The sequence below is a fragment of the Calonectris borealis genome, chromosome 10 (genome assembly GCF_964195595.1).
Source record: "Calonectris borealis chromosome 10, bCalBor7.hap1.2, whole genome shotgun sequence".
Lineage (NCBI taxonomy): Eukaryota > Metazoa > Chordata > Aves > Procellariiformes > Procellariidae > Calonectris > Calonectris borealis.
This window is the reverse complement of record NC_134321.1, coordinates 14,870,892-14,892,954: the sequence shown is the minus strand read 5'-3', so window position 1 is coordinate 14,892,954 and position 22,063 is coordinate 14,870,892. Positions and strand designations below refer to the sequence as shown.

The window sequence follows — 22,063 nt, the reverse complement described above, 5'->3', positions numbered from 1 at the left end:
AATTTTATCCTGTCTGCCTTACACCTTTTCATATGTAGTAGTGGCAGAAAATCCACACTCGGTCTGAGAACTAGACAGCACCCACCAAGCACTTCTTCTTCAGGGGCAGTCTGCTAATTTTTTTTTATCTATTGCATTCTATTTATGAGTTGCCAAATGATGGATGGAGCAAGGAGAATCTAGTAAACTTACTGGACAGCATTGTAACCATAAAGTAAAAAAAAAAGTCAAGTAGCTTTGAATTTCAGATAAATTACCATATACAACAGTCAAAAAATTTAAGAGTGCATGGCATAAGCTTCTTTTTCCTTGTTCGAGTATGACTCTTCAAACACACTAATCAGATGCTTCATGACAGGCTCAAATCCACTTTCTTCCAGAACTTGAGGCACTGCAGGCTTCAGGTTCTTATTAAAATCCTGAAACATTACCTATTGAGGTAACTAGCAATGCAATACTTTTCAATTTGTCATCTAAGCATTGGTGCTAAAGGGCAGCTATTTTCTAAAAGGTTAAGGTCACTATAGAAGAGCCTCTACCTCACTTAACAAAGGAATTCAGAAGCAAGAAAAAAACCTGAAAAGTAGTAAAGTAGACCTTCTATAGCAGTCACCAAAACCTATGTTCACAGGCAAAGGATGAGATTATTAAACTATCTCCAGTCCTACATAATTTCAAAGACCAGTAGCGTGTGCATATATATTTTTCAGTCTCGCTATACAAACCTGATGTGGGTTTGCTGCACCTTTATTGGACGCATGTAAATTAAAGAGTCATTTATGTAAGGACTAACTTTCAGTATGCTTATAACACATACAAGTCAGTTATTGTGGTTTCTGCTGGCTTGTTCTGCAGAAGTAAAAATAAGTAAATAAATACTGGTTTTGTTTAGTTTCTACCCAGTGTATTGGAACATATATAACTATTTTTAGGGGGGGACTAAGATTAGCTAATGTAGTACCTGGTCTAAGGACAGACATTAGACTGGATGTTCGGATGCACGTAATTCCCTAGAGGCCTTAAGTTTCTCTTTCACAGCTGTCCAATGCTTCAACTTGAGAAGACGGAGTTTGAAGTTAGCAGGTTTGTGTTGTTTTGGTTTTTTTTTCTTTTGTTTTAAGTCAGAATGTGGAGAAGAGGAAGACAGAGACATTCTCTTTAAGAAATCCTGAACTAACTAACTTTCAAGTGAAGATATGTAAATTACTTATTTTATTATCAGGTAAGTTGGCAGAATGCTAGCACTCTTCACAAACAAGTGCTCCTGCTACAAAAACTCCATTGAGAAGCATCATTTTCTTTAAGTCTTCATTTTGTAAGACTAAGACCAAAAATCTGCGGTGCTAATGAACCATAATGTTGTTACTTACGTGATTTTTTTCAGCAAAAAATGTCTTTGCTCTCAAAAGGTCTAAGCAGTTATCAAGTTCAATGAAATCCCCATGTAGAAATAGCAAGTAGCAAATAGCAGATACGCTATGTGCTCTCTACCAAAGATATGGAAAATTATAACACAAAAGATAAGGCAAAATGAAGTATCAAATACTATTAAGTAGAAAAGGGAAAACACAGACCTCCAAACAAGTACTGCTAAGACTTTCATGGACAAAAGCAAGACCTTTTTCCCCCACTCAGCCTGAGAAACAGCAGTCGTTCGTTAACTTGGTAGACTATGGAAATAGATGTCCAACCTTTACCAACAAGCAACCCCTTAAGTCATTGGTTGCTACTTGAGCATGTTTTTTGGAATTGCCTTTTGATATGAGGACCACTGACAGAGGTCAGTAAGTGAAAAAATGCCCTTCCAGTGCTTTATCTTGAAAATTTGTTTTCCTCATCCTATTAAACAAGGATCTTTGACATTTCAGGCAGACTTGGACACCTTAGAAGATCTGACAATCAAATTAGAAGAGGCCATGACAACTGCCCTATAGTACCAAGATTAAAAAAAGATATAAGCAACTCAAGAGAGCATAATACTGTTACTCAACTGTATGTACCCAAGAAAACAGTAACTTTCAAGAAAGTTTTAAGTAGGAAAACAAATGCACACACACATTAAAAACAAAACAAAACAAAACACAACCACCTCACAGCCAACCGTTTTTACAGTTTGTTTTCCCAAATTCTTCTGCTAAGGAAAAAAAGGGAAGTCAGAAGAAAGATTCTCTGTGACAACTAACCACAGTTAGTTTTAAGAAGTATGTTTCCTCCAGATGCATTTCTCCACATTAACAAGGTTCTTCCTGTTGACTTTCAGTCCCTCGTTAGTCTCCAAGTAAAGGTGGAGATAAATTCCAGAAAGGCTAAATAAGCAGCTAAATCATAAGTTTTCTAGGCATTTCCCCTTACATTTTTGTTTTGCAGATTCCATTTTTAATTGCTTCACAATCAAAAATTGTTCCCAGACGCATTCTGGTGCTTCAAAAAAAAGAAGAAAAAGAAACCACCAAAAAAAAAAAAAAAGCCCCACCCAAATAACAGAGTCATCCTGTAGAGATTTTATCGTTTGCACATGACAGATTAGTCTTCATAATCAAGACAGTGGGTATCCCTCAGGATGGCAAAACAAGGACAATTCCAATACAAGGAAGGACGGAGGAAGCTTCCATGTGCATTGTTTCATGATGGAATTTAAGATCTAGCCAAGAGAGCTCTTTTGAGAGAGACAGATGATATTCTGATTACTTTGTAATTTAACAAGATGTATTTGAACACTGGTACTAAGAACTTGTACACGTATGCCACTACAATGGCAGACGATCAATGCACTGCTAATCTTCTAGTTTAGTTCCAGAACTGATTTAATTGCATCATTTCTCAAATGCGAACACCAATTCCAATAGCAATTTGGTTGTCCTCAAGAGATCACGTTGGCAGTTTTTACGCTAGCCCACTTTTGCTAGTCTTGTCTATGACATGCTCTCTCAAAGCACTTTGCGTTATAATATCATATGGTGTAGGACCAACAATCAGCAGCCATAAGCAACTGTAAGATGGCAAGCACCATGGACAGAATGGAGAAAAGTCTGTTTTGAGAATTTTGGAAACCGTAAGTTGCCAGTGTGATTGTAATGTCCAATAAGCATTCTGTAAGCTGAAAGGGAAAGAAAAAAAGACAAGTACACTAAAAAGTGAGCCCTTAAGAACAGGTCAAATGACCTTGACATTAGAAGTGAGTTTTAGAAGTAGGGTAAGAATGACTTCCCCTTCTACCCTAGAAGCCACAGAAGCCTGATGTTGCACTATGTATTCTAAAACTTTTTACACACTGTAGAAGATGGTTCTACATCGGCAAATGATGAGTTAGATGACCCAAAAAGGTATTTTGCAGGTCTTCACTCACATTGGAACCAAATGCTAAAGAGGAACTTCAAACGTCTGTGGTTAAGTGCTAAACATTTCTGAGATATATTTAAAGGTATTCAAATGTAACCACACTTGGGTCTGACATATGAAAGTGCAAGAGGCACCATGTTTTATCCAGACATTTTTCTGTTAGATGAATAATAAGACTTTTTTTTCCTTTAAATCAACCCAGTCCTTTTTACAATGAATCTCTGCCAGACTTGTATCCCCCCTCGGCGGGTGGCAACGGGAAAGAAAGGGAAGAAAAGGAAAAAGGGGACATTACTGCCAAAAACGGAAGAAGGGAAAGGGAAAGACTGGATAATGAAATAAACCTACCTTCATCTCCTCCTTACAGAAGAAAGCATTTCAAGAAGTTAGATGTTAGACTCTTCTCTGAAGAACAAGAAGCCTATGCGAACAGATATTTTTGTGATACGTGCTAAGTTACTGACCACATGTTGCAAAAGGTCAAGAAATGAGGTAAGTTTCAGGGAGGGAATAAGACATGTCTTCAATGCCACTTAACAAAATGAAAGATAAGCAGAAGCCAATGGAGTCTCACGAAAAGCAAGAAACACCACAGGCTTTTAGAGCAAGAGTTACTCGAAAACCAAAAAACAAACCCCCCACACTGGGAAGAGAAACGCTTCCAAGGTGATGCACGTGAATGTGGGATGCTCGCTTTCTCCCTGTAAAGGAACTTTCACTAGATAAGAACAGTCTTCTGCATATCATCAATGAAGGACAACTCTGCTCAGTGTTTGCTACTCTACCCTAAACAGGATTACACCCCTCTCCTGGAGAGAGGAGGCCAGGGGGAAGAGAAAAGCGAACCATCTTCTCTGCGTGTCCATGTCCCAGAGAACCATCTTCTCTGCATGCGATTGCATCTCCAGAAGCAGAGCCAGGATCAACACTCCAGCCCACCCTGATCGCATCCAGGTTTTCCGTCCTTTTAAAGCAATGGTCTGAAATTCAAGCCGAGTTTCGGTTTTGTTTTTTTCTCCTCCTTGTGACAAAATAAAAACGAAACAGAAAAGAGGGAGGGGTAGGGAGAGAAAAGAATGTAAAAGCCTCTCTGACACTAAAAATCTTATCCCCAGCAGCCTCGCTAGTCCGAGCCATGCCACAGCCTCCTCCACACCCGCAGGATTTTGCATGCAGTTGTGTGAGGTGCATAAAGAGCCTGCCTAATGAATAAGATGAAGAGGGGAGTGAGGGAGAGAAGGGAGGGAAAGGGAAGGAACAACCTTTCTTTTCTCTGCTCTTCCTGGGGATCTGAAAGTTCCTCCTAACAGGCAGGTCTTCTGGGGGCTTAGGGAGAGGGGGAGGCCCCCCCAACACACCGCTGGGCGGCTGCTGCTGTTCTTCATTTGCCGTTGAGATGCTGCTCCTGCGCTGACTGCTGCTAGTGATGCTGAGGTTTGGGGGGACCTTGTCCTCTGCAGCAACAGCAGCCACCAGCAGCGCCTCCCCAGTGCTACTGGTCTCAGAGCGTCCGCCATTTTGTGTGGTGTCCTCAGCGGCTCCTGCTCTATTACTCTCCACCCCGAGGAGGCCCGCGCTGGTCTTCTCCGTCCGCTGATGCTGCTCCGGCTCCATCTCGCCACCACTGGGGATCACGGCATCCGCCATTCACTCCTATCGCCGAGAAGCGAGCACGGTAGCCCGCGCCTTCTCTTCCTCCCCCACTGAACTACCCCTTCCCCAGCTCCATGCACCGCCCGCTGCCGCTATTGCTCCCCCTCCGTCCGCTCGCTTTATGGCAGCCCCGCCGCCCCCTCCCCGCTCTCTAACATGGCGGCAACGCACACAGAAAGGGGGCGGGGCTTGAGCCAGCCCAGCTTAACCAATCCGATCGCGGCAGAAGTTATAAATAGAGGGGCAGGGGCGCGCGTGCCGGCGCTGGGGGCGCCGCCAGAGGCGGGCGGGTCTGCGAGCGGCGGCAGCAGCTCCGGGGGCGGGGGCTCCGGCTGCGGAGCCGTGTTGAAAAGGGTAGCAGCCCCCGCCGCCGCCAGCCGGGCGAGGCCCCAGGCTGCCGGCGGCGCCTGAGAAAGGTCCTTCCGCCCCGCGGCCCTCCGCCCGCGTCTGCCAGGATGGGGCGGAAGAGGCAGCTCGCTCGTTTCCCGCTTCCTTCCTACCAGCGGTGTGGGCGCGGAGAACCGGCAGCTCCTTCCTCCGGCTCTGGAGGGAGGCCCGAAGCGAGGTCCCGGCGTGGCCGAGCGGAGCGCTGGGCGGGGCAGGTCCTGGTGTCCGTCGCCGCTTCTCGCGGGGAGCGGGGCCGCCGCTGGGCCCACGTCCGGCGGCACGGGGCAAGAGCGGGTCCGGTACGGAGGCAGTGCCGCTGGGGAAGAGGGGACAGAGTATTCCACTTCAAGATAACGCCACATGCTTCGACCCACAGCTAGCAGACGGCACGTCATTCATGCGATGCAGTAGTGGGCACACTGCTTTAGAACAGTCTCTCCGGAAGCGTGCTCAGCAGACTTACCCTTCTCCAGGCGGGAACCCCACGGTAGCATTCAGGTCAGGTAACGCTTTGCCATCCGCATCTTGCAGGAGGTTGACTGGGCGGATAAAGATCCAGCTGCGTAGGGCACGCTCTGTCCTATCTTGACAAAGCAGCCGAGCAACTCGCGAAGTCATCTTGACAAACCGAAGAACAAAAAGTAGCAGTGCACTAAGAGTGCCAGCTCTTACTTCTTCCTCTCAAATTTAAAGTTGTTTTCAAGACATTGGCCAAAATGACAACATTTCCCTTTTGAAGAATAAAAATAAATTATTAACCATGAAGGACAGGCAAAAGTCTTAATATACTTTAATAGAATTCTTGGATAGTCTCATGATGAGTTAGAACAGCACCAAATAACCTTTCCTTCCTTCCACCCCGCCGTTAAAATCTTCCCCTTGCATGGGGGGGGAGGGACGGTACAAACACTGACGAACTTTTTCTGTCTGTGGACTAACGTGTTTAGTGTAAGGAGTAATTCCAATTAAAACAGTAATGACAGCTTTGTACAAAGACAGTGTAGAGACCGTTCTCACTGAATCACTTAAAAATATGAACAATATGGTTTGTTAAACTTTTTTGGGACAGAATCTTAAACTGCAAAGGAAATGTCTGTTATTGCAAAGACTTACATGTGTTTAATTGTGTAACTTCATTTAATTTAATCCTCTTTTATATGTTTAATCAAGTGCATGTACACGCCCTTCTAGGATCATGACAAAAGACAGATTCTGTAGTAAGGGTGCTTAAGTGACAATAGCTATTTCCATGGCTTGTAAAACTACAAATTGCAAGTAAGCGTCAACAGGAAGAAACTGCATGTGCAAGTAACGACCTTTTTCAAAAATAAAAAACTCTAATGTCTCATCAGTAGGATAAAGAATTACAGATTAACTGAAGGCAACGTAATCCATTATTCATATACCAAAAAGTACCATTTTTCAAATGCAGCAAAACCGAATGCTATAAATAGTTTTGGTGCTATTGAAGCAGAGACTGTTTTTCCAGCAGATTTGCTAAGGAAACTAATGAGAGAGTATGCTGGGATGGTTATGTGCAACACGTTTTTTCTTTCAGTGCCAGAGCTGAATAGTAATGTGAAGCTGTTACAAGTTTTGTTTACCTACAAAGAAAACATAATGCTGTATTTATGGACCTAAGCGTGATATAGCTGTTGTGGTTTAACCCCAGCCAGCATCTAAGCACCACACAACCGCGCGCTCACTCCCCCTCAGCGGGATGGGGGAGAGAATTGGAAGAGTAAAAGTGAGAAAACTCGTGGGTTGAGATAAAGACAGTTTAATAGGGAAAGCAAAAGCTGCGCACACAAGCAAACCAAACCAAGGAATTCATTCACTACTTCCCATCGGCAGGCAGGTGTTCAGCCACCTCCAGGAAAGCAGGGCTCCATCACGCATAACAGTTACTTGGGAAGACAAAATGCCATCACTCCGAACGTCCCCCCCTTCCTTCTTATTCCCCAGCTTTATATGCTGAGCATGACGTCACATGGTATGGAATATCCCTTTGGTCAGTTGGGGTCAGCTGTCCCGGCTGTGTCCCCTCCCAGCTTCTTGTGCACCCCCAGCCTGCTCGCTGGTGGGGTGGGGCGAGAAGCAGAAAAGGCCTTGACTCTATATAAGCACTGCTCAGCAGTGACGAAAACATCCCTGTTATCAACACTGTTTTCAGCACAAATCCAAAACATAGCCCCATACTAGCTACTATGAAGCCAAAACCAGCACATTCTCCAGCCCTTATTCCATAGCATTTATGTCATGCTCAAGTCCCGCACTATCCAATACATCCCCATTAACCACCACCCCACTTCCCATCCTTTGATATAATACGCAGATATCATTCCCTTAGTCTGTGGACCACCCTTGTAAAATGTCCATAAAATGTCCACAAATGTCCACAAAATGTCCATTGAGTTCATGTAGTCTATGACTTTGGGCTCCATCTGCTATGGTGGTCACTCAGGACAGGAGAGGTGGTGTGTTGCGTGGAGTTACTGAGCACCAAAGCCAGCTCAGGTCAGATCACTGCTACACTTGCACTGCTTCTTGTAAGGCTTTTCCTCCATTGGTTCAGGTGGTTCCTGCTATAGTAATTCCTATAACATGCAACTCAAATCATGGGTTACAACAATTTAAAGGTATATCCATTACAATCTCCATCCTTGATCCCTTTGGGCCAGGTTATAGGGTTTAACATTGCAATGAACTCCTCTCCTTGCTTCTAGCCTGGGTAGCAACAAGGTGTTCTTGCTATAGTAATTCCAGTAACAAGCAACTCAAATCCCAGGTTACAACAATTTAAAGGTATTTCCATTGCAGTCTCCACCCCTGGTCCCTTTGGACCAGACCATCAGGTTAAACGCTGCAATGAACTCCTCCCCTTGCCGCTGCTTCAGCTTGGACTTACCCACAGGCTGCAGTCCCTTAGGAGTCTACCTGCTCCAAGTGGAGCCTTATCTATGAGCCACAGTCTCTCCAGGGCCATACCTGCTGCGACATAGACTTATCCACAGCCAGAGTCTCCTTGAGGTGCACCTGTTCCAGCATGGCCTTCTCCATGGGCCACAATGCCTTCAGAGATATACCTGCTCCAGCGTGGCCTTACCCACAGCCACAGCCCCTTCAGAAGTAAGCCTTCTCCAACATGGCCTTACCCATGGCTGCAGTCCCTCCAGGGGCATACCTGCTCTGTCATGGGCTTATCCACGGCCACACGGTTTGAGGTGCTCCAGCATGACCTCATGCACAGCCACTGATGCTTCAAGGTGTACCTGCTGCAGCATGGACTTATCCAGAGCCACAGATGCTTCGAGGTGTAGACTCCAGTGTAGACTTATCCTTGGGCCACAATTCCTTCAGAGGTATACCTGCTGCGGCACAGACATAACCACGGCCACAGACGCTTCAAGATGTACCTGCTCTGGCATGGGCTTACCCACAGCCACAGACACTTCAGGGTGTCCTGCTCCCATGTGGACTCATCCACATGTCACAGTCCCTTTGACTCGAGTTCACACTGGAGTTCCAGCCTGTCCAGTACAGCAGCACAGAAACAGCAGCGATGCCCTGGCCATCTGCCAGCCCAGGCGCATGGCCACTGCTGTTATCAACATGTTCCCAGGCACAGCACAGTGAGATGATCAGCAGTACAGCAAGCAGTGAAAGCAAAAAGCAGCCACTAACGAGCACTAGACTCTAATACACAGTAAGGCAAGCAAGACCCATGGCAAGCACAGGAGCCTGCCCATTAATAGCTAAACAGCAATAACAGCTATAAATTCAATCTAGCACATTCCAATCAGATTCGTCATTATCTCGAACCCTTCGTGCCCCACGTTGGGCCCTAAAAAGGACTGTCGTGGTTTAACCCCAGCTGGCAACTAAGCACCACACAACCACTCGCTCACTCCCCCTCGGTGGGATGGGAGAGAGAATTGGAAGAGTAAAAGTGAGAAAACTCGTGGGGTGAGATAAAGACAGTTTAATAGGGAAAGCAAAAGCCGTGCACACAAGCAAACCAAACCAAGGAATTAATTCACTCCTTCCTATCGGCAGGTAGGTGTTCAGCCATCTCCAGGAAAGCAGGGCTCCATCAAGCATAACGGTTAGGGAAGACAAATGCCATGACTCGGAACGTCCCCTCCTTCCTTCTTCTTCCCCCAGCTTTATATGCTGAGCATGACGTCATATGGTATGGAATATCCCTTTGGTCAGTTGGGGTCAGCTGTCCCGGCTGTGTCCCCTCCCAGCTTCTTGTGCACCCCCAGCCTGCTCGCTAGTGGGGTGGGGTGAGAGGCAGAAAAGGCCTTGACTCTATGTAAGCTTTGTCTGGGATAGAGTTAATTTTCTTCCTAGTAGCTGGTACAGTGCTGTGTTTTGGATTTAGTATGAAAATGATGTGGTAACACACTGATGTTTCAGTTGTTGCTAAGTAGTGCTTATACAAGTCAAGGACTTCAGCTTCCCGTGCTCTGCCAGGTGCAGAAGAAGCTGGGAGGAAGCATAGCCAAGACAGCTGACCCAAACTGGCCAAAGGGCTATTGCATACCATAGGATGTCAAGCTCGGTGTATAAACTGGGGGGAGTTGGCCGGGGGGCAGCGATTGCTGCTCAGGGACTGGCTGGGCATTGCTCAGTGGGTGGTGAGCAATTGCATTGTGCATCACTTGTTTTGTGTATTCTTTCATCGTTATTATTATTTTCTCTTCCTTTGCTGTCCTATTAAACTGTCTTTATCTCAACCCACAGGTTTCACTTTTTTTTTTTGATTCTCTTCCCCCATCCCACCAGGGCCAGGGGAGGGAGGGGGAGCGAGCGGCTGTGTGGTACTTAGTTGCCCAGTGGGGTTAAACCACGACAAAGCACTGCTCAGCAGTAACGAAAACATCCTTGTATTACCAACACTGTTTCCAGCACAAATCCAAAACACAGCCCCATACTAGCGACTATGAAGAAAGTTAACTCTGTCCCAGCCCAAACCAGCACAATAGCAAAACATGGAAAGGTGCTAACTTAAATTACTTCTCTGTCACAAGATCATCATTCAGTCTGTTCTACATTCTGTAATTAAAAGAATAATGAGAGTGCATTTAATCCTTGTGATCATGAATGTAAATCAGCTTTTAAGGAAAATCATGGCTTTAAATATAATGCCAATAACTGGTATTTCAAAATAATAAATCATGAAATTCCATCACATCTACACAGTTGTTAGGTATTCACAGATGAGCTTTGCTGGATTCCTCTGCAGTACTTTAAGGCGTTGCTACCTCATGTTGTCCGTCCTACCCCTGTATTGGAGGCCAGTATGGAATCAGAAGGTTAACATTTATTCACCTCTGCCACCCCTGCTGCAAGGCTTACAACTTCTGGTAAAAGAAGGATGTGAATATGTGAAACCCAACTCAGCTGAATGATTTTATGTAATTATTGAGAGGGAGCAGAATGAAGATTATCACAGAGCATTAAAATGGTTAATTGGCTAATTTTAAAAACCCATAGTGCCTAGCACTTTCTAGCTCAGCATGTCAGATAGCTTCTTGCTATGGCGGGAGAGAGCAAAATGTTATAACTTCTCTGATTATCATCATCGAATCTACTGTGCACACTCAGTCCAATACTTCCCTAAATTGGCAAAGTAATTAATAGGTTTGAAATCACATATCTGTAATCTCAGTTGTAGAAATTGCAAACAGTGTTGTCTAAGGAAAACACACCTACAGAGTTTTTCGAATCTCCTGTGGCTTAACTTGGTAGTTGTGAGTTTACATTCATTGCCATGTTAGTTACCTAATGTGTGAGGTTGAACTCTTTGCTGTGTAAATTATCAGCAGTCACAACTGCAGTAGCTGCATAACTCAGCATAAAGCCACACTGATATTTTACATTTGAAATATAATGGTCAAATTTTAGCTCTTTTAATAAGGATAGCAAAGTCCTTTCTTTGGCAGCTCTGAGGGATGCACTAAATTGAAAAGTGCCTGCTGAAAATAACCCATTCTTGCAGTGCATAGGAAGTAGGAATACTGGATGTTTAGTTTTACAAGTAACTAGCAAAACATTAAAAGCCCACAATTTGTTTTCTTTGTTAAAAGTATACTAGTGCTGTAGTTGTTGAACAAATGCATATATTCCGTAGTTACTTATACCAATTATCTTAAATCCTGAGAACTACGGCTATTTATATTGTCATGTCAAAAGCAGCTACTGAGCTTAAATGCAAAGTTTTTCCTATGCAAGGAACAAGTATTTTAACCTAGCCCTTTTATTTTATTGATCTCTTTTTAGATTACCTGTAAGTCAGAAAATATAAGTAACCTACCAACTCACAAATGGTCTGGTGTTAATGGTAGCCTCCAGGGTGTTAACAGAAGATAAGCCAATAATTATTAGTTTCTTCTTAGAAGTCTTTGGGGAGCCAGCCAAGTTTAAATAGGGTAATTAGTATCTATAACTATAATTTACATAAATTACTGAAACATAACACCGAACATTTATCTAATTGCAGAAACATGGTGTTCAATTATCCAGAGGTAATAAAACCCACAAATGTTCAGTGTTCAACCTATGGATAAATTAAGACTGTTTCCCTGAGAATTTGATGTCCTGCCTCTGCGAGGATTCAGTGGTGGTAAAGAGAATATTACAGATGAGTTGATATATTATCAGAACAGTTTTGCTATGCTTTACCTCGTTCAAATAGAATTTCCATATACAAGAAAAAAAATGGAAGTACCAATTCCAGTGTTACTTAAATCTGTGTTGATCCATTATACATCTCCAAACATGTCAACCTGTTTTATTAAGTTTGAATTGGCAAAGCTGTTAAAATCACTTTTAGGCTGTGTACCTCTTCAATATACAACTAGTTCAGTTGATTGGTGTTTGGATTTGATTCTATCTGGCTTGCCTGCATTCACAAATAAGTAGTAATACTACAGAGCTAAGTTAGTGTCCTCACTCTCATTTTACACATGCTCTTCTTTTCTTTGCCGTAATTTCTGGGAACATATCTACTGATTCTTTTGTGCTGCATGAATCTAAACCATTGTATGAAAGACTGGAAAAATGGTGTTTTGTCTAGAAGGGAGAGGATAAATAGTAGCAGTTATCAAATATGGAAAATGCTGTTGCAGAGGAGGAAATATTCTCTATGTCCTTGGTGACTAGGATGAGGTTTAAGTTGTATCAAAGGAGATTTAGGTTAAATGTTAGGAAAAAAACTGTCTAGCAATAGAAGTTATGTACAGGAAGAAATTCTTGGGGACACTGTGGGATTTCTTTAACTGGTGTTTTAAAGTTAGGTAAGACAAATTTCTTCCAGAAATGGGTTCACATTTATTTAAAGTAGGTCCTTCCAACCATATCGTCTATTCTTATTCCAAAAGAATTACTGAAAAATGTATCTATGCTTTGGGCAGGGTGAAAGAATTTTCAAAAGAAAATGAGGTCTTCCAGTAGCCATTAAGTTAATATGTACAGATATAGTAAATATATATGGTTTTTTTTTTTCTTTAGGAAAAACATAATTTTAGCATGTGTATATATATACACATGACATTTATTTCCTTGCTTGTTTGAATTATCATAGCTCTATTGACATACTGTTCACATTAGATGAAGACCTATCTGCAGACAGTGAATAACCATATGACAGTAAGATTTCAAAGACTTCAGAAGAAACGTTGAGTCTAAATTGCATATCTTCACTGTATTCCAGTAATTCTGGATGTAGCCACTTTGTATGGATCAACTATAGAGCCATTCCAATAAATTCAACAAGCACTAAAGAAACAACTACAAAAAAAGGCAACAGGGTGGGGAAACTACAGTCTACTAAAATTACCCTGTAACTGTGAGAAGTATGCTTACTACCACCTTCTCTCACAATGAATACTGGAAAATATGCTAAAGCATATGTTTACAATGTATTTAGATGTGTTCAATAACGAGAAATATAAACATCATAAAAGTGTGTATCATAACAAATGTAAACAATGTATGAAGAAGTCTTGCTCATTTACCAAACAACATACAAAGATGTTTTCCTAATGTACCACTTGCTTTAAAAGGATACGCCTTTGCAGTTGTACAAAATTATTTTATGTATTAATTAACATAAGACTGGGAGAGATCATCACAAAAATTACTAAGTACTACTTGATAAATGATGTAACAATTCTGGATCACTGTACCACTATGAATCTTAAATATAGGTAGCAAGAATCCCAGTTCACAAAACAAAGGTTCAGTGAAAAATCACCATAAGAAGAGATTAGTTGAATACTCTGAAGTAAAAAAAAAGGTTATAAAATCTGTCACCTTATTGTCTTTCTATTTTCTGGTTTCTGTGGTTTCTGATATTTGCCAAGCATTCAACCACGACTCCCTGGCTTGCACCAAGTGGTTTCCCACCCAAGTGCAAAGCAGCTGCAGATCCCTTTGATTCTGAAATCAGATGACATGTAATACATTAGTAATAGAGATTTAGATCAGATTAACAGCCACAAAATAAAAGACATTCATAAGGGAGGGTTGCATAAGGCTCCATGCTCAAGGAACAAACTTGGGTGCTTGCTCCAGACATTACCTCAGTATTCTTTTATGAAAGCAAATTTAGAAATGCAAAATATTATTTAGTCTGAGCATATTATCACAGTTTAATTTAAATAACTAGAAATTACTATTTTACTTTCCAGAAATTACTCTAGTGATGCAAAACACATCTCATTTCTTCAAATGTTTAAGTCCAAATTTTGAGCAAGGGTATTCATGCTGACTAAATTTCAGGTGCCAGGAGATCAAAGATAGGAGAACTGCGTCATTAAACTTTCTTCATAGGCCATGCAGAGAGAGGCACCTTCAGAAAATTCAGAGACAAAACCCAATTTACACATTTGTAAAGAGCTTTAGTATCATTTACCAGCCATGGAGAAAATATGCCTATGGTAGTAAAAAGTGAGACGAACTGGGGAAGTAGTCTCAACTTGTCTCTGTAAAGCCTGGGATTAGTAGCAGAAATTCACCTAGTACTTTTTTCTAACAAATTTGTGATCCACAGGTGAAAAGATCTACTTGTATTTTTTAAAATACTGCCTTTCATTCTGTAATTATTAATATATTTAAAATCTTAAAATATTTAAAATATAAAGTAATCAAATCAGCTCTAAAAATATGCAATTATTTCCAGTAGATGGCAGCATCAACCTGTAGAACAGGTTACAGTATTTTAAAATCAGTATTCATGAGTAAGCATTAAATATGGAAGAACTGTCCATTCTGAAACTGAAATCCCATATTCAAAGGAAATAAATCTTCTTCCATATACATAGAACTCAGTTTCTGGCTCTGTTAGCTGTTTTGATTCCCAGGATCTAAGTGCCAAACAGTGTCACCATAAAACATCAACTTTTTCAAAAACAGCAGTTGATTAAACTGACATCTAAACATTCTGATACATCTTTCAAACTCCAGAAATTTCTGTGAAACCTCAAGAAACCTGCTTCCCACTATTGCAGAGGCATTCCTAAGGCAGCATCCCTAGTTCAGGTGGGTCATGCTGAATAGGCGTCGCCACTAAGAAATACCTTGTCTACCTTGGAGTTCAACTTTGGGCCAGATTCTGGCAATTGATTCCCTGGTACTGAGCTTCACAGACTTTAAACTAAGTGCTCCTGCTGTCTCATAGCGGACTTTTGTGTTCCAGGAGATAGGTCTTCATCCTTGCACTGTTCTTCTCAGTGCTGCAGACCAAATCTAGGGAACCAAAGACCACAGGCAGATAAATTTTCTTTTGTAGTCTCAGAGGACCCATATATTTCAAAGACTTCAAGGGCATTCTCTTTGCTTACCTTTCTTTCTCAGTCAAGACAATCTATGCTTTTACCTTTATTACTTCTGGGTCATCAGATCTTTCCACAAGCCAAGACTACACTGACTGACTGTTCTTACCAGGAATAAAAGAGCAAACAGGTTGATAATATTTGTCAAAAAGGCATGAAACTGTCTCATCAGAGTACTGACTTCCTGCTCTTGAGAGCAAGATGCCTCATCACTCGCTCTTCTCCCCGATTGTGAGATCCAGAGTATTCATACCTCAAGATTTGCAGGAGCTGGAACTCAACCGGCATCTGCAGTCCTCTCCTTATTTTGCCATCCCCTCATGGTGATCTTGGAAGCCCTTGACACCTCAGGCTCTTCACTGCCTCTTGCCTTTTTTACACACTCCACCTGTTCTCGTTCACCTTCTTGCCATAGCACTATTCTTCCATCCAAGACATGAGTGATCTAAGATCCTTCGGAGATTACACAGCTTTGAACTACCTCATTAGCGGAAGCACTATAAATGCAATGGTGGGTGACCTGAGAAATGAGAAGCAATTTTCTGCATAAGAATCATGCAGAGGCCCATGCGTACTGCGTGGCTGCAGTATGCATGCCAGTTCACTGCTGCAACCTCTCAGACTCCATTCTGCTGACACCAGAACTATTAACCATGATGATAACTTTGACATATTTACTTATATTATGTTTCCTCTTTACTTCGCATTCAGCATTTTACATTTTGCTCATCCTTTTTGGTACATTTTATTGTCCATGCCTCCCCCCCCCAATCAAAAGTCATTCTTTCAAAAGCAGTGGCATTTTAAAAGTGCTAGAAGCAAAACAAGCTAACCAAATCCAGAATGATATTAGGATTCTTAAAGTGGAAGTCTTATTTCTCAAGATGATTTGAAAAAAACATCATTAAGCTTTATTAGATGAAATCAGTTGCTAAGAGCATGTCAACTACAAAGCAAAACTGAAACACTTGCACTGCAGTATGTCGAACATGATGCTAAATGATAGTACACAAATGCAAATTAATCTTTTGAGATTCACTGGCTGGTTGGTGGCTTTTTACATGCCCCAAAATTCATCATCTCAATGTTTTGGAATAATACATATTTAGTAGAGATGTGACCCACAAGGGATCAGGATAGAGAAACTGATGGCAAGATATTAATTTTTTGTTCCACCTACTTACTAAATTGATTACGTAATACAAAACTTTGGGGAATGTGCTGCATTGAGTGCAGTGACTTGTTTCTTCATTACTATTTTGTATCTAGGAAATTGGATCCAACTATGTAACACTTCCACGAGAACCAAAATATAAGCGTTAGTCATGTATGTTAAGACTCACTGTGTGCACCATTGTAATCTTTTTGTAGTCTTCTTGCACAAACAACCAAACCAAATAAAAATCAAAAGGGTTTAATGTAATTTATTTGAAATGCTTCCAGAAAAATTTAAGGCTATTATTTAAAAAAAAAAAAAGTCAATACACACATTGATTCTTTCTTCTCTATCTGAACACTTTACATGCTTTTCGCTCTTTTTAAACATTTTGCTGAACAGGTTTTATGAAAATGGTTCAGCATATAATATGCTTTCCTATGCCTTTTCTTCTGCAAATTTTTCCTTTCTCTCATCTTCATTGGCATACTCATTCAGCTCTAAAAATGAAGCAGTTGAAATAAATTACAAAGCCTGAAACAGAAAAGAAAATTTACTTTTTTGAAAAACTATAAATACAGAAGTATGTTCTATAGGGTAAAAATGACACTTTTTTAAAAAATAAAAATACCTTGGTTTATATTGTTTATCATCTTGTCACACTGACTTCTGTAATGTGCATCAGCATATATATATGTAAGATACTTGACATTTACTATTTTCTGTAAACTTGCAGAACACAAGAAAAATGTTTTTGGCAATAACTTGGCAGTTTTTCTACTTTTGTTGGTACTTTGCACAGGTTATCTTGTGTAATATCAAGGATAATTTAAATTTATTAAAGTATCATTTTCATAGCTTGCCATACAGCACTGGCATTATTTCTTATACTAAGAAATAAAATATTACCCAGGGATTCCTGAAAAGTAACAGAATGTTGAACTGAGTGCTTTAGACTGCATTTAAGTGACTCATCTGCTTCTCATCATAATGAGTAGATTAAATCAGCCACCAGAAAACATAGTAACGTTTCCAATTACAGCATGAGATTAAATGCAACAAAAACTTCTAAAACAAAATTTGAGAAAAATATAAAGGATGTAATACATCCTAAAGGAAAAGCAATTCCCTTTTTGTTTAAACTTTCTCTACATAATCCCATAGGGTATTTGTAGAGCACCATTTATATAAAATTGTCACTTAGTTTAAAAACTAACTACACGTAATTGTAAACAGACATTTACAGAAAATTAAATGTTTTGACATTAGTTTAGTGGTGTTTAAAACCAACAGTGGAGGTCAGTGGAGTGCAAAATGCTGAAGAGGGCCTATTCACAAGCAAAAGCTTTTTTCCATTCTTATCCTGTTTGGGATTTAAAAAAAAAAAAAAAATATATATGTGGCACTGAAAGCAAACTACCAGCTTATTTACAAATACCCAGTATTCTCAGCATTTCATTTAATTCAGTGCTGGCTGTAGAGGTTTAGTTGGGTTTGGGTGGGTTTTTTTTTTTTTCAGTTAATTATTTTTAGCATTACATGCTTTGATAAATAAACCATAGCACTATGCTGACCACTTCAACTGACCAGATTTTAATAAGTTCGGTTGCTGGATCTTAGGACAGTGCTTCATTTTGAAAAATTAATCCCTAACGAGTCACTGGTTACATGGCCCGTTGTTTATAGTTCTTGTTGATTTAATACCGCAAGAGTTCAGATAGGTATCCCTGCAAGATATTTTTCTTTTTTTCCAAGAAACTATTTTTTCCTTCCATGCCTTTATGAAAACTTATCATCTTGATACCCATCCTGAAACTCCATATTAAGTCCACATCTTCAGCTGCCCCATTAAAGGGCAAATAAAGTACTTTGAAAATTATGAAAAGATTCTGTATGTAAATGCACATATAAACAGTAGTTTAGAGATTCTGTTTACAGCAGGACATTGAGAATAACTGGTCAAGTACCTCTTTCATCCACCTTTGATGTTTACGGAATATAATCACAGGACATGAGTTGCAAGAGATTCCAGCTTATACAGATGGGCAGTTACAGTACTACACTCATACGTACGAATACAGGAAGGACTGCATTGACATTGTCACAAAAAATATTTTAAAAGTGCTTCTCCAAATGGTTCCATGTATGGAATGCAAATACTGTACAGGTAAGAGACAGATTTTCTTCCATGAACTGTAAGTTTTTGTCAAACATTGGTTTCTATTTGCTTTTCATTTTCACAAGAGTTTGTCTGTTCCATACGTTCACAGTCGATGCTCATCTCACTGGTGTCCATACTACAGTCTGACTCACAGTCTGATTGGTCCATTTGCTCGAGCGTGGTTTCTCCCTGGGGTACTCTGCTTCCATTTGGTGACAAAAGAAAATGTGCTTCCGAGTTCAGCACGCCAGCTTTGCCTGCACACGTAACTTTTTCTTTGGCCTGGCGGATACAGTTAAGCCACTGTTGTTTGTTGAAGGAGTCATTGGCTTGGAGTGAGTGACTCTGGCTTTGAGATCCATTTTTGAAGCTGACTCTAAAGAAGTTTTTGACTGAAAGAAACAATACATATCAAAACACTGAATGTTTTGGCTGAATGGATTTTATAATCAAAGAGTATATTTAAATAACAGAATCTGCAAAATCTTTGACTGAAGGTGTTTTCCTGCCAATACCACGTCAGACCAGAGAGAAGAGTCTGGGTATCTCCTTGTTTTGTGGGGCAAGAACACAGACAACCACAAGCACTGCTAATAATTTCTTATTGCTGGATTGAACAATTTTGGTTCTGCCATGCAGAGCTACCCATAAAGCTTTAAGGCTTCTCCCACACTTCAATGCCTCTCCTCCTACTTCTCTGCAAAGCAGATTTCCAGAACCTTCTCTGAATACTGTGCCTTTTGTCAGCCAGAGATTGCCTCATCTCCTCCATTCACTTCACTAATAAAGCGAATACATACAAAAAACCCTCAAAGTTTTCACAAGATAAGTGAGATTCAAAGGAGCCTTGTAATAAAAACAAGCATCTTTATAATATGCATAATTAGAAGGACATTAACTCTTACCTCTTGACATTAACATGAACAGCTGCAGTCTTAACACTGACCACTACATTAATTATCTGTCAGCTGAAAGACTTAGTTATGGAATAGCAATCAATGTCTCCATAATACAAGGAAAGTCGTAACAGCTAAAGCTTAAGATTTCAAAATACACTTGCTTATAATTTTGTGGTTTTGCCACTACATTCTACATATTCTCCCTTCTCATTTCAGTACAGAAGCAGGTGTGTGGAGAAATCCCATTATCAATACAGTGAACTTTGAGAAATAATCTAAAAGAAACAAGTTACAACATAATAAACCAGTTTGAAATAAAAATCAAGATGCTGGATATAGATAATGTGAATTTTAGAGAAAACATTCTGTTGTCTCATTGGCAGGTGTCTTATAATGATCCTATACGAGCAAATAAAAAAAGGTGTAATCATACTTCTCTCATTGTTGCTGAATGCACCACGTATGGATCCACCCAATCGCACCTCTCCATCTTGCAAGTCTTCTAGCACAAGCTCCCTCACTGGAATTGGCTGCCGATATAGCTGGTAGCAGAGCTGTTCATTATGGGTGATAGCTCGAGTAATCACCAACACTTCTTCGAAGAGGAAGACGTGCAGTTTCTGTTAAAAATTAATAAATAATAAATTAATAAAAATTAAAAAAAATTCCTTTTTTAGAACATCATTAAATGAAATTTATTTAAACTCTAGTATGTTATAACCTTGTGTTTTCAACAGTTAAAATAAGAATTCCTCTCTTCCCACTATTTAAAAGTCTTATGGTGCAACAGCGTGTACGTATGTAAATACAACAATTTAAAAACTTCTAAAATTATTTTTCCTGTCCTCTTCTCAGTTTCTTATGTCATGATCCTAATTAATCTTTTGGTGTTGAGGCCTTGAAATGTGCATGACATTTCAAAGCTCTCTCTACAACAGTATGCTTATACGTATTCTTCTTTCCGACACCCACTTTAACTTTTCTCTACTGCCTGTGTTACTAAGAAACAGGCAATCTTATTCATTGTATTTTCAATGAACAATTATGAGCAATCTTTTTACAATTCACATGCTGCTCACAATCAGCTTCACCACAGCTCTTTGCAGCTCAGAAAATTACTTTTGCTCCTACGTGGCACAATTCACCTGTTACCATCTTTAAATTATGTGCCTCCTCATGTTTTGCAATCCCCAGTGGTTTCTAATAATAAACAAACTGAAATTTTAAATTCATTTCACTTGATATCATGCATTGAAATTAATTTTTTGTTTTTCACTGCCAAATTTTCCTTCCCAATCACGAGTAACTGTTCTTTGCTTCTAAAGTTGACCTGACTAAATCTAAATAGATGCATTATTTGCAGTTTTAACACCAGATAGATCTTCAGATCCATTTAGTTCACTATCCCATCTTCCAGTAGGTCATGTTTTCAGAAAACTATAATGAAAGAGGTGATTATAGCGGAAACTTTTCCCAATATGCCTTGGCAGTCTTCTGATACTGAAAAAGTCCATCTTCATTCTATTTTTCCACAACAGATGCCTCATTTTATACCCATGAATAGTCCAGTTTTCTTCCACTTGTGCTTCTCGAAGTCTTTGCAGGACACACACCTTAACTTTTTGTGTGTTCTTGTATTCCGCAGTGCTGTCATCTTTTGTATCAACAGCGACTCTATGCAAAGTCTGGTAAGGAATCTATCCATTGTGTGTTTCAGTTTATATGTTCGACAAATAGCTACCTTCTCATATGAATGAAATACGAAAGAAAGCAACAATGTGTGAGATTAAACATTTGAAGTGTATACAGGTATGGATATTTGCTTGTTAAGTAGGGGTTTTGTTTTTTTTTTTTAATATTCTAAATGTGCCGCAAAAATACCTTGTTTGTTTTGAAACTCAGTTTCAAACTATCATCCACAAAATGTTGCGGATTCTTCATAATGTAAAGCTTTGCTATGGCTGATTTTAGTGGAAATCATATGAAACTCTTTTCAGTGGTGAGATCTCTTATTTGCTGCAAAAGCTAGTACTCTGTAATAGCAGGTATGAAAGGCAGACTGATAACATTAAGATATAAATGATTTCTTTTTCACCCCAAATCAAGGAAACGCACAAACATAAAAATATCCCACACTGTCAATTGTATTCAAGGAATACATCACAGTGTGGAAACCTCCAAAAAATGCTGGGCAATTTTAAATACTGTTCATAAATTGAAAATAATTAATTATATACTTAATGTTATGCTACCAAAGAAAGGCAGGGGTAGCGTAGCTGGAAAAAATAAAGTTCACCAGAAAGATGAAAATTGCCAGTTTCTTCCTGCTAGTTTGCTATACACTAACTGCCTGCCTGATCTTTATCAGGTGAACCAGAGAACAGCATACATGTCATCTTTTCATCTCAGCCATATAGTAAAACATGATCCTTCTATTGTACGCATAAACGTGCTACATAGAAGTGCTCCCAATACTGAAAAATGCATTTAGAATCCTGCTTACTTTGTTTGTTAGGTTTTTTAATAAAACTTTCATAAGCTCAGTTAATGAGAAAAAGATCTTTTTTCATTGTCCATTCAGAATTTCATGTTGTTTCTATTTAATCTTGGAGGGGGGGAAAATCTA

The 22,063-nt window shown here is 40.1% G+C and overlaps 2 protein-coding genes across 16 annotated transcripts in view; both read right to left on the bottom strand.

Annotated features, from left to right (window-relative positions):
• Positions 1-6,010, bottom strand: part of TASOR (transcription activation suppressor) — a 46,800-nt gene extending 40,790 nt beyond the window's left edge. For 7 of the 12 annotated variants that reach the window (XR_012675039.1, XM_075159051.1, XM_075159049.1 and 4 more), the window contains exon 1: positions 4,602-5,128. Coding sequence is in view for 11 of the 12 variants with exons in the window: in XM_075159051.1 (XP_075015152.1) it covers positions 4,602-4,986 (385 nt within the window). In the remaining variant the exon portion in view is untranslated. The other 5 variants (XM_075159052.1, XM_075159050.1, XM_075159056.1 and 2 more) reach the window with 5 other exon arrangements.
• Positions 6,011-16,628: 10,618 nt separating this feature from the next.
• Positions 16,629-22,063, bottom strand: part of ARHGEF3 (Rho guanine nucleotide exchange factor 3) — a 140,438-nt gene continuing 135,003 nt past the window's right edge. For 3 of the 4 annotated variants that reach the window (XM_075159067.1, XM_075159069.1, XM_075159068.1), the window contains 2 exons: positions 19,871-20,057; positions 16,629-18,930 (listed from right to left, as the gene is read on the bottom strand). In XM_075159067.1, the coding sequence (XP_075015168.1) occupies positions 18,584-18,930; positions 19,871-20,057 (534 nt within the window). In that variant the 3' untranslated portion in view covers positions 16,629-18,583. The remainder of the gene's footprint in view (positions 18,931-19,870; positions 20,058-22,063) is intronic. The other variant, XM_075159070.1, reaches the window with a different exon arrangement.